Source organism: Schistocerca serialis, chromosome 7 (genome assembly GCF_023864345.2).
Source record: "Schistocerca serialis cubense isolate TAMUIC-IGC-003099 chromosome 7, iqSchSeri2.2, whole genome shotgun sequence".
NCBI classification, from domain to species: Eukaryota; Metazoa; Arthropoda; class Insecta; order Orthoptera; family Acrididae; genus Schistocerca; species Schistocerca serialis.
The window spans coordinates 498357365-498372241 of NC_064644.1; the positions used below are offsets into that span (position 1 = coordinate 498357365).

The 14877-nt window shown below is 44.4% G+C and overlaps 1 protein-coding gene across 1 annotated transcript in view; it reads left to right on the plus strand.

Annotated features, from left to right (window-relative positions):
• LOC126412318 (semaphorin-2A-like) overlaps window positions 1-14877 on the plus strand; it is a 786039-nt gene that overhangs the window by 747977 nt on the left and 23185 nt on the right. The window contains exons 9-10 of the mRNA XM_050081839.1: window positions 12936-13100; window positions 13184-13308. Of these exons, the coding sequence (XP_049937796.1) occupies window positions 12936-13100; window positions 13184-13308 (290 nt within the window). The remainder of the gene's footprint in view (window positions 1-12935; window positions 13101-13183; window positions 13309-14877) is intronic.

Below are 14877 nucleotides of genomic sequence, written 5' to 3' on the forward strand. Positions count from 1 at the left end.
ACATGCAACGAAATCAGAAATGGAGTACGCAACGATATCGCGAAATGACTGTCAGTGTTTCGATCCACGGTATCACTTAAATACACCCAGGAATTTTTTCCGGTTGTCAGCCTTCTAACTGGTTTGACGAGGCCTGCCATAAACGTCCTGCCCTGAGCCAGCCTCTTCATCCTAGAGTAGCAGTTACAACTATCTCCACTCTTATCTACATTACTGGCCGTTAAAATTGCTACATCAAGTAGAAATGCAGATGATAAACGGGTATTCATTGGACAAATATAGTATACTAGAAGTGACATGTGATTACACTTTCACGCAATTTGTGTGTATAGATCCTGAAAAATCAGTACCCAGAACAACCACATCTGGCCGTAATAACGGCCTTAATATGCCTGGGCATTGAGTCAAACAGAGCTTGGATGGCATGCACAGGTACAGCTACCAATGCAGCTTCAACACGATACCACAGTTCACCAAGAGTAGTGACTGGCGTATTGCGACGAGCCAGTTGCTCGGCCACCATTGACCCTACCTTTTCAATTGGTGACAGATCTGGAGAATGTGCTGGCCAGGGCAGCAGTCCAACATTTTCTGTATCCAGGAAGGCCCACACAAGACCTGCAACATGCGGTCGTGCATTATCCTGCTGAAATGTAGGGTTTCGCAGGGATCGAATGAAGGGTAGAGCCACGGGTCGTAGCACATCTAAAAGTAACGTCCACTGTTCAAAGTCCCGTCAATGCGAACAAGAGGTGACCGAAACGTGTAACCAATGGCACCCCATACCATCACGCCAGATGATACGCCAGTATGGCGATGACGAATACACGCTTCCTATGTGCGTTCACAGCGATGTCGCCAAACACGGATGCGACCATCATGATGCTGTAAACAGAACCTGGATTCATCCGAAAAAAGGGCGTTTAGCCATTCGTGCACCCAGGTTCGTCGTCGCATGCGCTCCTGTCTGTGATGCAACGTCAAGGGTAACCGCAGCCATGGTCTCCGAGCTGATAGTTCATGCTGCTTCAAACGTCGTAGCCGGCCGCAGTGGCCGTGCGGTTCTAGGCGCTGCAGTCCGGAACCGCAGGACTGCTACGGTCGCAGGTTCGAATCCTGCCTCGGGCATGGATGTGTGTGATGTCCTTAGGTTAGTTAGGTTTAAGTAGTTCTAAGTTCTAGGGGACTGATGACCTAAGATGTTAAGTCCCATAGTGCTCAGAGCCATTTGAAACATTTTTTTGCAAACGTCGTCGACTGTTCGTGAAGATGGTTGTTGTCTTGCAAACGTCCCCATCTGTTGACTCAGGGATCGAGACATGGCTGCACGATCCGTTATAGCCATGCGGATAAGATGCCTGTCATCTCGACTGCTAGTGATACGAGGCCGTATCATCCAGCACGATGTTCCGTATTACCCTCCTGAACCCACCGATTCCATGTTCTGCTAACAGTCATTGGATCTCGAGCAACGCGAGCAGCAACGTCGCGATACGATAAACTGCGATCGCGATTGGCTACAATCCGACCTTTATCAAAGTCGGAAACGTGATGGTACGCATTTCTCCTCCTTACACGAGGCATCACAACAACGTTTCACCAGGCAACGCCGGTCAACTGCTGTTTGTGTATGAGAAATCGGTTGAAAACTTTCCTCATGTCAGCACATTGTAAGTGTCGCAACCGGCACCAACGTTGTGTGAATGCTCTGAAAAGCTAATCATTTGCATATCACAGCATCTTCTTCCTGTCGGGTAAATTTCGCGTCTGTAGCGTGTCATCTTCGTGGTTTAGCAATTTTAATGGCCAGTAGTGTATATTCCATTCAGAGTCATTCCCTACAGTTTCCTCTACAGGTGCGTATAATGCCGTGCAGTTATTCCACGATGCTTCGATACAAGTCCTATCATCAACTAACGCACTGACAAAGGGTGAACAAGTCTGTCTATTAGTGTTTGACGTGATTGTGCTTTTGCGTATGCGTTTATTTCAAACCCCCTGCTGGGGATTCCAGACAGTTTTAATTACATTTATTAATTATAGATTAATGAACTTTAGTCCGTTATTTACAGTTAGCAGTGAATAGCGAGATTGTGTTTACAGACCGTAGAATTGTAAACATCTTATATGACAATCGTTTTAATACTGTAAAGTGTTATGTTTTACTCGATCAGTAATTTATTTCAATTATACTCTACGAAACAAAATTCAGAAGAAATATTTTTACATTACTACAATTAAAAAAAGATAAAAATTATTTTCCCCTTGCATAAATGAAGTTTTCGTGATAGTTTACACTGGATTTTAAGTACCACTCTGTGACAAACACACAGTATCAGACGTACTATGACTTCCGCCTTTTATTTACCAGACATCGCACAGTAGTGAGCTGATACGAGAGTCTTCGCAGCGTGTGGCTGTCAGCACAATTCCTGGGTGGTGCCCACTGCGTATTTGTGCTCCGCGCTGTATTGCAACCCTGGAGCTACAGTCGAATCGAAGTAATAAGGAAGTCCCTAACCGTTAGCAGAGACGGTGCCAGGTGTCAGCTGCATACGGCTAACGGCTAGAAGCGAAAACAGTAGTCGTGTATGTAACAGCGACAACAAGGAAGCGTTGCCATAGAGACATTTGCAAAATCGCGTTCCGTGCTTGGCGTGTGAAACTGCCGTGCCCAGCCCACGACAATTGTCGGGGATCTTTGTACGCCGACCCAACTCTAGTTGCAGTGACAGCATAAAAAAGTCTCACACAATCTCTCAGCAGATACTAGTGTGTCAAGCAGTTGTATCTTATGAAGCCTTGAAGTGGAGTCTCTCACACTAGATGCACCTGTGTATCTCACATGCCGATCAACATACGGCTACGTCCGTCCGACTGCCCAGCTTGGGTTCTTCACATCACAAAGCGAATTACTTCGTAAGAAACAATTTTGGTAATTCCGTGGCACATTCTTTTTCCCTCTGAACAAACACTCTCGCCAAGTACGTTTCTTTCAGAAAGCACTCCTGTGCGGAATGACCTACGTTTGGCTCCTTCAATATCTTCTATTTCCCTGCACATCTGATCCATCCAGATTGGTTTTGTACATATTTCAGCTCTGCAGCAGTCCAACGACATATTCCAGCTCCAGGTGTTCACTCGTCCCCCAGACCACTATAGCGGCTATGGGCATTTCAGTAACGACTTTCATGGAATCACTGTCCGTGGCTTGGTTTGGAACATAAATTCAGCTATTGGATATCGCAGAACCAAGATTGGTATTGGGACCAAGATCTCCTGCATATGTCGTGCAGTGGCTTTAACCGTTACACTTTCTGAGTACGTATCCAGGCCATATTCAAATTTTCATGGTCACTGATGTTTCTTGCTGTTACTAACGAAGTATATGGGAATAGTTCCACTGGATGATCAGATTTGGCAGAGGGCCGCTGTCACAGAATATGTACTAACTGAATAAAACTGAGTGAAATGTAATCATTCCCATGGCACGTTTATTACATTCCTGGTCAGCATTTCTGAGCGAATCTGTTGATATACTTTCGCGTAGCTGCATTTCAGTGATTCGTTTCCTCTCGATACGTTTAGCTTCATTTGATTCCCATAGATTTATTTACCTTTCGGTGGGTAAACTAACAATTAATTGTACTTATTTTAGTCACAAACCGGAAGTTACACTCAACTAGCCAAATTGTATGTATATATACTACGTGAAATAGAAACCTACCACACATATATTGCGCGCACACACACACATACACACACACACACACACACACACACACACACACACAAAGGGGTGCGGCGCGCACACGCACGCACATACAGTGTAAAAGGGGCTTTATATTTTAACGATGTTTAAAACCATTTATTCATATTATGGACCATATATCAAACATGCTCTTATGTATGATGGTTGTAATCCTTGAGACGTTTATAACTGTTTATTTTTAGAACGAACCATGTATCAAATATTTAATGGTTTCACAAAGTTTAACTTCTGTATCTCTTAAATTACGATAGGGTATGACGCGATCTTTACGTGCACACTATGCAGTTGGTTCTCCATGCCATATAATGTAAATTCTGACACCTTGTATCTGTTGCAGAGATAAGTTAAACAGCGTGTTAAATGAACAGTTCTAGTAGTTAGTTCTTTTACATACCATACATCATATGGTTCAGACTGTGATGCCTCTGTGACGATTATTTCACTTATATTTATGTTGGCTGCTGCTTCGACACAGTAAAACGAAGAGTAAAGCTGTGATCTGGTCATCCGTTTTATTTAATATTCTTATGTTGCCAATAAAGCGTGAAAATCGCCAGCCAGTTAGATACCACAAAAATGATCTCACCTTTACATACGAAACACCAGGCAGAAGTAACCGAAGATGTATATTTTAGGTGATTTCTGACATGTAAGTAAGAAAAAAAATCATGAAATGTATACATGAATCATATTTTTGCCCTACTTTTCTGCTGTTTGTACTTTTGTCGTATATTCATTTGTTCCACAGAAGGCCGAAATTTAGATCGTGTAATAAAGCGTATCATACTGTCAAATGGCAGTTATACCTTTCCGTAAGTTTTATATAATTGTGGGTCTGGATGAAGGAATAATCGTCTCACATATCTCGTCCACTGGCTTTAATAATTGCATATTTTGAGTACGTTTTTCATGGTCACTGATGTTTCCTGCTGTTACTTACAAAGTGCATGGGAATAGATCCATTGGGGGAACGGATGTGGCAGAGTATCCCTGGCACGGGAATTTGTACCAACTGAATAAAATTGAGTAAAATGAATGAAATCAAATGTCACAGTACTTTTATATACACTTCCGGTTCAGTGTTTATGAACAGATCTTACTGATATACTTTCGCGTAACTGCATTTCATTGATTCGGTTGCTCTCGATAATGCCAGTTTCATTTCGTTCAGTGTAATTCAGCTGACAGAAGTTGTTTCCCATACATTCATTCACCTTTCGATGGGTAAACTAACAATTAATTGCGTTTATTTTAATTACAAACCGGTAGTTACATTTGACTAGCTAAATAAGGAGAAATTGCGATTTGCGCTTCATACGTTTCGTTTCAGCGCTTTCCTGTATACAGATCAAAGTTCCAATCTCTATGAACTCGAATGAAATTTTCTCCCTGCAGCTAACTGTGCGCTGATATGAAATTTTCTGGCAGATTAAAGCTGTTTGCCGGTCCGAGACACGAACTCAGGACCTTTGCCTTTCGCGGCCAAGTTTGGAAGGGAGGAGACGAGGAATTAAAGCTGTGGGGACGGGTCGTGGGTCGTGCTTGGGTAGCTCAGTCGGTAGAGCACTTGCCTGCAAAAGGCAAACGTCCCGAGTTCGAGCCTCGATCTGACACACAGTTTTAATCTGCCAGAAACTCTCACTGAACTCTGTAACTAATCCTGGTTTATGATTACCCATCCATACGTGTCATGTCGTTCAAAGCGTTTCTATCAGAGCTTGCACCCTTAAATTTCTCCAACATTACTTCGTGCTTTACGCTCGCGATACTGTGTCCGATCACCCCATGAATTAACACTTTCTGTTATGAAACACTTTCATGTGAGCGACAAGAAATAAATAATTTGAAAAAAAGGCAATTTGAATAAAATCAAGCATGAAAGTTTGTGTGTCTTACCTATCTCAGGTTGTTTAGCCCTTTCAGACTCTCTAGCTAAACTGTATACAATAAATTTTATTGTGTCTTTGCTGCAACGAAGTATTTTTTACCAAAATAAGCCTGAGGTACACATTTGTGAGTGTTCAGCCTTTTCATCAGGCGCGAGTGCTGCCAGCTGAGCCTCATCGTGATAATGTTAGCAAGTCAGTATAGCAGTGTGCAGTAGCTCTTGCCAATGTGGAGCAATTCGTGACCTCAAGAATACACGATTGTGGTTGGTTCGATATATTCCGCTATATAACTGAGCATTGTTATTTTTATTTTGCGTGGTGATTTTTGAATCATCATTTTTACCCCTTATTACAATAGAGAATATTTTGTAATTGGTTATTTTAGATCATAAATTTAAGCCAAGTGTACGAAGTATGTTTTGAAATCATGTTTTTTTTGTATAAATCTTGCATCTAAAATCGTAAGAAAATCACCTTAGAGGATTACAATATACACTCCTGGAAATGGAAAAAAGAACACATTGACACCGGTGTGTCAGACCCACCATACTTGCTCCGGACACTGCGAGAGGGCTGTACAATCAATGATCACACGCACGGCACAGCCGACACACCAGGAACCGCGGTGTTGGCCGTCGAATGGCGCTAGCTGCGCAGCATTTGTGCACCGCCGCCGTCAGTGTCAGCCAGTTTGCCGTGGCATACGGAGCTCCATCGCAGTCTTTAACACTGGTAGCATGCCGCGACAGCGTGGACGTGAACCGTATGTGCAGTTGACGGACTTTGAGCGAGGGCGTATAGTGGGCATGCGGGAGGCCGGGTGGACGTACCGCCGAATTGCTCAACACGTGGGGCGTGAGGTCTCCACAGTACATCGATGTTGTCGCCAGTGGTCGGCGGAAGGTGCACGTGCCCGTCGACCTGGGACCGGACCGCAGCGACGCACGGATGCACGCCAAGACCGTAGGATCCTACGCAGTGCCGTAGGGGACCGCACCGCCACTTCCCAGCAAATTAGGGACACTGTTGCTCCTGGGGTATCGGCGAGGACCATTCGCAACCGTCTCCATGAAGCTGGGCTACGGTCCCGCACACCGTTAGGCCGTCTTCCGCTCACGCCCCAACATCGTGCAGCCCGCCTCCAGTGGTGTCGCGACAGGCGTGAATGGAGGGACGTATGGAGACGTGTCGTCTTCAGCGATGAGAGTCGCTTCTGCCTTGGTGCCAATGATGTCGTATGCGTGTTTGGCGCCGTGCAGGTGAGCGCCACAATCAGGACTGCATACGACCGAGGCACACCGGGCCAACACCTGGCATCATCCTGTGGGGAGCGATCTCCTACACTGGCCGTACACCACTGGTGATCGTCGAGGGGACACTGAATAGTGCACGGTACATCCAAACCGTCATCGAACCCATCGTTCTACCATTCCTAGACCGTCAAGGGAACTTGCTGTTCCAACAGGACAATGCACGTCCGCATGTATCCCGTGCCACCCAACGTGCTCTAGAAGGTGTAAGTCAACTACCCTGGCCAGTAAGATCTCCGGATCTGTCCCCCATTGAGCATGTTTGGGACTGGATGAAGCGTCGTCTCACGCGGTCTGCACGTCCAGCACGAACGCTGGTCCAACTGAGGCGCCAGGTGGAAATGGCATGGCAAGCCGTTCCACAGGACTACATCCAGCATCTCTACGATCGTCTCCATGGGAGAATAGCAGTCTGCATTGCTGCGAAAGGTGGATATACACTGTACTAGTGCCGACATTGTGCATGCTCTGTTGCCTGTGTCTATGTGCCTGTGGTTCTGTCAGTGTGATCATGTGATGTATCTGACCCAAGGAATGTGTCAATAAAGTTTCCCCTTCCTGGGACAATGAATTCACGGTGTTCTTATTTCAATTTCCAGGAGTGTAAGTAAAAATTTTACTTTCTCGAGAAGAAAATCCGTGTCTCAAAGGGGTAAACTGACGCCACCAATAAATCATAGCCCTGGACCACTCCCTCTGAGTAGCAAACGCTAGCGCCAGCCAACATTACTCTAATGTAATTATGACGACCTTATATGTAGCTGTATGAAATTCATAAAGACTACGCTTGCCTCCTTTCGACGAAAACGGCCAGAAACATTTTGCCGGTGACCGTGTTTGTATATTGTGCAGTGTTCCCCATCGAGCGTGTCTCTCACCGCCGCGTCCCCAAATAAAGTCCCCTGACGCAGGAGCCTGTGTGCGCACTGTATCATCAAACAGTGCGGGCGCTGCCCACCACACACACAGCAGGTGTTCTGATGAAAGCTGAAAGAGGTGCAGGTGCTAAGAGCGGACCCAGGATCGCTGTGCAACAGGACCTACACAGGTTACAGCCCCACCTGGTTTTCTTACATCAAACGTAGCCGCTGAGGTTGTTTTGAGTCTTTAGAAATGCGCGTTCACCCGGTATATGACTCAGGTTATAATAACGAACACCTTCTTCTACCAAGTAAATGGCGTAAACGAAGTATTTCTAGCACGTAACACAAATTCAGAGGAATTTATCTTGTTGCTTTAATCTTTCACACGTACTGTTTCTTAGCGGAATGTTACGACCTTTGTAGATTTAGACACTGGTAGAAATACGAAACTTCTGCTGACGTCAGCAGGCGCTCCATCGGCACATCTTTGAGAGTTGGCGGACGGCAGCTCACATCGTGATCCTCTGCGGCAAATCATATCGACAAATTTGGAAGATTAGAGTGAGTTCAGACGAAGAACAAGTTGAATACTACTAGAACTATTGTTAATGTGTTGGACCACAAATTCTATCTCCTCAAATGGACTTCGCACAACACTCGAAAAACTATAATGACTGCGAAGTAGCATCTACGTAAATAAAAACAGCAAAGGACCTAAAGCAAGAAATGAACAAACAAGAGGAGTTTATCGTACGCTTTGTACATTTCAACAAAGCTTTGCAGACTGTTAACTTCGACATTTAACGAGTGTATGCCAAATTTAGCAGCCTACGTTTTACTCGGATATAATATCTTATCAAACAAATGTCAAGTCTGAGACTACAAAGTAGCAAGGGAAGCGGTAGTCTCGGCTGGCCCCAAGAGTTCGGTTTTAGGTGCGATACTTTTCGTGATATACACATGTTTTTATGTTGAGGGTTAATCTGTGTCCGAAACGATTACGATTGTTGTCATAACTACGTGATTGGATCTAAAATAAAAATATGTGAATATTATACTAATCAATCTTCTCCAAAGCTAGAATGTATTTTTTCTTCCAAACGCTCCTCGTATCGTATGGCACTGACGTGTCATCAGTACGAAAATGATGCTTATGGTCTCCAGTTAAACTTGAGTAAAAAGCCAACTATCTTGACGACAGTTTTGGAGAATGTCAGAGTTGCTCTGTGTGCGTCATAACAGTGGACACAAAACACACTGTTAAAGTTCATCCTTAACCTAAATGGGGAAAAATAAACTCCAGTTTCTCACCAGATACGTTAGGAGTAATACTTAAACGGAGTTTAACACAAAGTTACAGCTTGTATCGAAGCTTCAACATCTCTCCACGCCCTGCAAAAAAATGGTTCAAATGGCTCTGAGCACTATGGGACTCAACTGCTGAGGTCATTAGTCCCCTAGAACTTAGAACTAGTTAAACCTAACTAACCTAATGACATCACAAACATCCATGCCCGAGGCAGGATTCGAACCTGCGACCGTAGCGGTCTCGCGGTTCCAGGCTGCAGCGCCTTTAACCGCACGGCCACTTCGGCCGGCTCCACGCCCTGCAGAAATGTAAGAAGCGCTTCCCTTTGCACCTGAAAAAGTAAATCATACAACTTTTACATCATCGTTTCTTGACCACAGCATTTTTATCGGTAACGTTTTTCTCAGGAATGCTCTCTCTCTCTCCCTCCCTCTCTCTCTCTCTCTCTCTCTCTCTCTCTCTCTCTCTCTCTCTCTCTGTCTCGGAATTAACACTTATGCAACTAGCACAGAGGAAGCACTTACAGAAAGCTCCTACGAATTGCGTTCTGTGACAAGCTACCTTCACTAAATCTTTTTTTGCGCCAAAAACTCGACTGCTGATGATCTCCGTCGCATTCACAGAGAACTGATTTACGTCTGTAGCTCCGAAAGAATGCTAATTACCGATCCCGTAAACCAATATTAACATCGGCTCTTACTGTTGAACGTACACCTGTAATTGATAAGGATGCCTCTGATGCACTTTACTTTACTTCGGACAATCCTTGTAATCCTAAAATAAGGCAGGCGGCCGGGGTGGCCGAGCGGTTCTAGGCGCTACAGTCTGGAACCGCGCGACCGCTACGGTCGCAGGTTCGAATCCTGCCTCGGGCATGGATGTGTGTGATGTCCTTAGGTTAGTTAGGTTTAAGTAGTTCTAAGTTCAAGGCGACTGATGAACTCAGAAGTTAAGTCCCATAGTGCTCAGAGCCATAAAATATGGCACTGGTGTTTAGATTATCTTGTACGTAGTTAGTGTTATTCACTTCACTGACAATATCTATTAATTTATGCAGCTTTCCACTTGTAGTATTAGCATTACTGTACTGTAATATAACTGGTGTTAACCTAGGAGACTTTAAGTAACCAATCATGATAATGATTCCAAAGGAGAATAAAGCAGTTACATGTGAGGGTCACAGCACTTTGAGCATTCTAACTCACACCTCGAAAATATTAACAAGAATAACACACAGACACATTAAGAGCAAAGTTGAAACCAACGTAGCTGGAGACCAATTTGGGTACTGAGAAGGAAGAGGCACAAGAGAATCTGTCTTATGCCTTCACGGTGTAATTCAAGAAAGCCTTCGTGTCAACAGAAAAAATTATATAGCATTTGTAGATCTCAAGGAATTATTCGGCAGTGTCCACTGGAGCAAACTAATGGAAATTCTTACAATGACTGAACTGGACTCTAGAGGCAAAAGACTAACGAAATAATCGTACAAACAACGAGAAGCGATAGTAAAGATAAGAAATACACATAAAGACGATAGAATTCTGGAAAGCTTTAGACATTAATTCAATGTGTCTTCGTCCGTATTCAACGTCTGTATAGCACATGAGATAAAAGAGTGTAAACAATGCTGTAAAGACATCCAAATAAATGGAGAAAGAATACAGATGCATAGGTTTGCGAGGTTAAAGAAACCTGCAAAGACCCTTGTAAATTACAATGGATACAATACTAAGGGCTGAGGAAAACTTTAATATTAACTCAAGAAATACAGAAATACTCGTATACTCCAAGGAATTAGAAGAAGTGAATATAAAAATTAGAGAAAATAAAACAATAAAAAATCAGCATCATAGCCGTATTTAGGAAGCAAGATAACTGATGACGGAAAAAAGGAAAGAATACATAGAACAAAGGTTTATAGTAACAAAAAGCAATATCCACAAATGAAATAAAAAGGCTTTTATCGAACAACATCGCAAATAAAGGGAGGAAAAGGGTAGTTAGGAGCACTTGAAGAGTAGCTCTGTACGGCTACAAAACATGGACAATAGGCAAAACTAAAATGAAGGCATCTGAAATATCGTGCTGGAGAGGCGTGTTCAACATAAAGTGGACACATAAGAGCACCAACAACAAAGTCCTGTAAAGAACTGGAGAAGAAAGTGAATTTAGGAGAACAATGGAGCGACGAAGACACGTGTGGATTGGTCATGAAATACGACACGACCAGCTCCTGAACGTCCTGGAAGGAACATTACAACGAAAGGTAGCCCGCGGAAGACCACGACTGCCATTTTTAAAACAAGATGTACATAATACAGAAGACACTAATTACGCAGAAATGAAGAAATTGGCTACTAATAGATCCATGTGTATAGCTGCCAAGAAATAAGAAGATTGATACAAAGAAGATGCATTTGAACCGTAATGCATGAATAACACTGTGGTACAAAGTATGAGAAAATCTCTGATCTGATGAAATAAAATACACTGAAGCGCCAAAGAAACTGTAATAGGAATGCGTACTCAAATACAGGATATGTAAACAGGCAGAAGACGGCGATGCGGTGGGCAACGCCAATATATGACAACAAGTGTCTGGCGCAGTTGTTAGATCGGTTACTGCTGCTACAATGGCAAGTTATCAAGAATTAAGTGAGTTTGAACGTGGTTTATAGTTGGCGCACGGGCGATAGGACGCAGTATTTCCGAGGTAGCGATGAAGTGGGGATTTTCCCGAACGACATTTCCCGAGTGTACCGTGAATAACAGGAATGCGGTAAAGTATCAAATCTCCGACATCGCTGTTGTCGGAATAATATCCTGCAAGAACGTGACCAACGAAGAATGAAGAGAATCGTTCGAAGTGACAGAAGTGCAACATTTCCGCAAACTGCTGCAGATTTCAGTGCTGAGGCATCAGCAAGAGTCAGCGAGCAAACCATTCAACGAAAAATCATCGATACGGCCTTTCAGAGCCGAAGGCCCACTCGTGTACCCTTGACGACTGCACGACACAAAGTTTTACGCTTCGCCTGGGCCGGTCAGCACCGATATTGGACTGTTGATTACTGGAAACATGTTGTCTGGTCGGACAAATCTCGTTTCAAATTGTATCGAGCGAATGGACGGGTACGGGTATGGTGACAATCTCATGAATCGATGGACCCTGCATGTAATCAGAGGACTGTTCAAGCTGGAGAAGGCTCTGTAATGGTGTGGGGCGTATGGAGTTGGAGTGATATGAGACCCATGATACATGTAGATACGGTTTTGACATGCGACACGTGCATAAGCATCCTGTCTGATCGCCTACATCCATTCATGCCCATTGTGCATTCTGATGGGCTTGGGCAATTCCAACAGGACAACGTGACACCCCACACATCCAGAATTGCTACAGAGTGTCTCTAGGAACACTCTTCTGAGCTTAAACACTTGTGCTGGCCACCAAACTCCCCAGACATGAACATTGCTTAGCATATCTGCGATGTCTTGAAACGTGCTGTTCAGAAGAGATCTCCACCCTGTCGTACTCTTATGGATTTAAGGACAGCCCTGCAAGATTCATGGCGTTAATTCCATCCATCACTACTTCAGACGTTAGTCGAGTCCATACCACGTCGTGTTGCGGCACCTCTGCCTGCTCGGGGCGGCTCTACACGTTATTAGGCAACCGTACCAATTTCCTTGGTTCTTCAGTGTAAATGAATGGTGTTACGTAATAACGAGACATTGGTGATAATATTTGTCGAGTAGCATGTGGAAACAGTTGTCGGTGTGTTTCAGACACCGTTCTCAACTTCATCCGGTCGCACCCGCTGATGGACTCGGCGGTGGCCCACGAGAATGGGAAGCCGGTGTTCTACAGGCGCGACGTGCTCTTCACGCACGTCGTCGTGGACCGCGTCCAGGTCGACCTCGCCGAGTACATCGTCTACTACGCCGGCACCAGTAAGTGGTCCGCTCTCGTCTCGTGCACTTAACAGTTATTTCTTTTTGTCACCAGTAGGCCTCAAGCTACGATGATGTTTCAGATACCGGCCACGTGTACAAGGTAGTGCAGTGGTACGACAGGAATGATGAGTCCTCTTCCATCCTGATAGACATCTTTGACTTGATGAAGGGAGAACCAATACGTGCCATGGAAATATCCAAAGAGGTAAGGCAGAACCAAAGAGGAATCCAATGCAATGAGATAACGAATAAAGACTATCTTTCTTTTCCAGCTCCGTGAAAAAAGCATTTTATAAACTTCTCAAAAAGAGTTTCGCACGAACGTCAGGACTTGCATTTATTTTTTTTCCCTTTTTCACTGTAGGAAGTTTCTACGTACAGCCTTGTGGATTCTTTATACAGTCCTATAAAGCACGTTGTGTCTGGAATCGTGAACTGGACATCACGGCCTGTGCATCCTGTTCATTGTATGAACCTACCACATTTCAAGCTTATACTGTCACTGTATTTTCATCTCGGCAATAACAGTTGTCAGAACACAAAGTTCAGCTCCAAATTGGCATACACCACAGCGACGTCATTTGAACATTCAGGGCCGGCCGGTGTGACCTAGCGGTTCTAGGCGCTTCAGTCTGGAACCGCGCGACCGCTACGGTTGCAGGTTCGAATCCTGCCACGGGCATGGATGTGTGTGATGTCTTTAAATTAGTTAGGTTTAAGTAGTTCTAAGTTCTAGGGTACTGATGACCTCCGATGTTAAGTCCCGTCGGGCTTAGAGCCATTTGAACCGTTTTTTTTAACGTTCTGGCGCTATTATGAGACAAAAAGACATGGAAGATCTGTTCCGTGCAAATACGATTCTAATAGAATATGCTCCTGTTACAGCAGTAGTGTGCCACGGGCCTCTGGAGGAGCGAAGCATTACAAAAAATCGTAAAAGCGTAAGTCATTCAAGTTTTCAGGAATGGTTGTCGAATAGATGCTCGAAACTATAGGCATAAACCTCTGATGTCGACCTGTTGTAGAGTTCTGGAACATGTTTTATGCTCAAATGTTATGAAATTTCTGGAGACTGAAAATCTCTTTTGTAAGACTCTCCAAGACTCCCGAAAACAATGACCGTGTGAACCCAAGTTGTCTCTTTTCGTCATCGAGACGCAGAGGATTGACGTCGTGTTCCTTCACTTCAGGAGCTCGTTCGATATAAAACTTCCTGGCAGATTAAAACTGTGTGCCGGACCGAGACTCGAACTCGGGAACTTTGCCTTTCGAGGGAAACTGCTCTACCATCTGAGCTACCCAAGCACGACTCACGCCCTGTCCTCACGTAGGAGACGAGGTCCTGGCAGAAGTAAAGCTATGAGGACGGGGCATGAGTCGTGCTTAGGTAGCTCAGATGGTAGAGCACTTGCCTGCGAAAGGCAAAGGTCCCGAGTCTCGGTCCGGCACACAGTTTTAATCTGCCAGGAAGTTTCGTATCAGCGCGCACTCGGTTGCAAAGTGAAATTCTCATTCGTTCGATATAGTTTCGCGTCACCGCCTACTGTATGAAACAGGAACGTACGGAATATCAAACCAGCTTTGAGACTGGACTGCAGATTTACTAGCAAACAGAACACAGCATGTAATCCTCAACGGAGTGAAATTCTTAGACGTAAAAGTAGCTTCGGGCATACCCCAAGGAAGTGAAAATCTAGCGAAATGCAGGAAGGCCTGCAGAAGATCGACACTTCGTGCATTGACTGTAAATCGACCGTGTATCATTAATGTTACG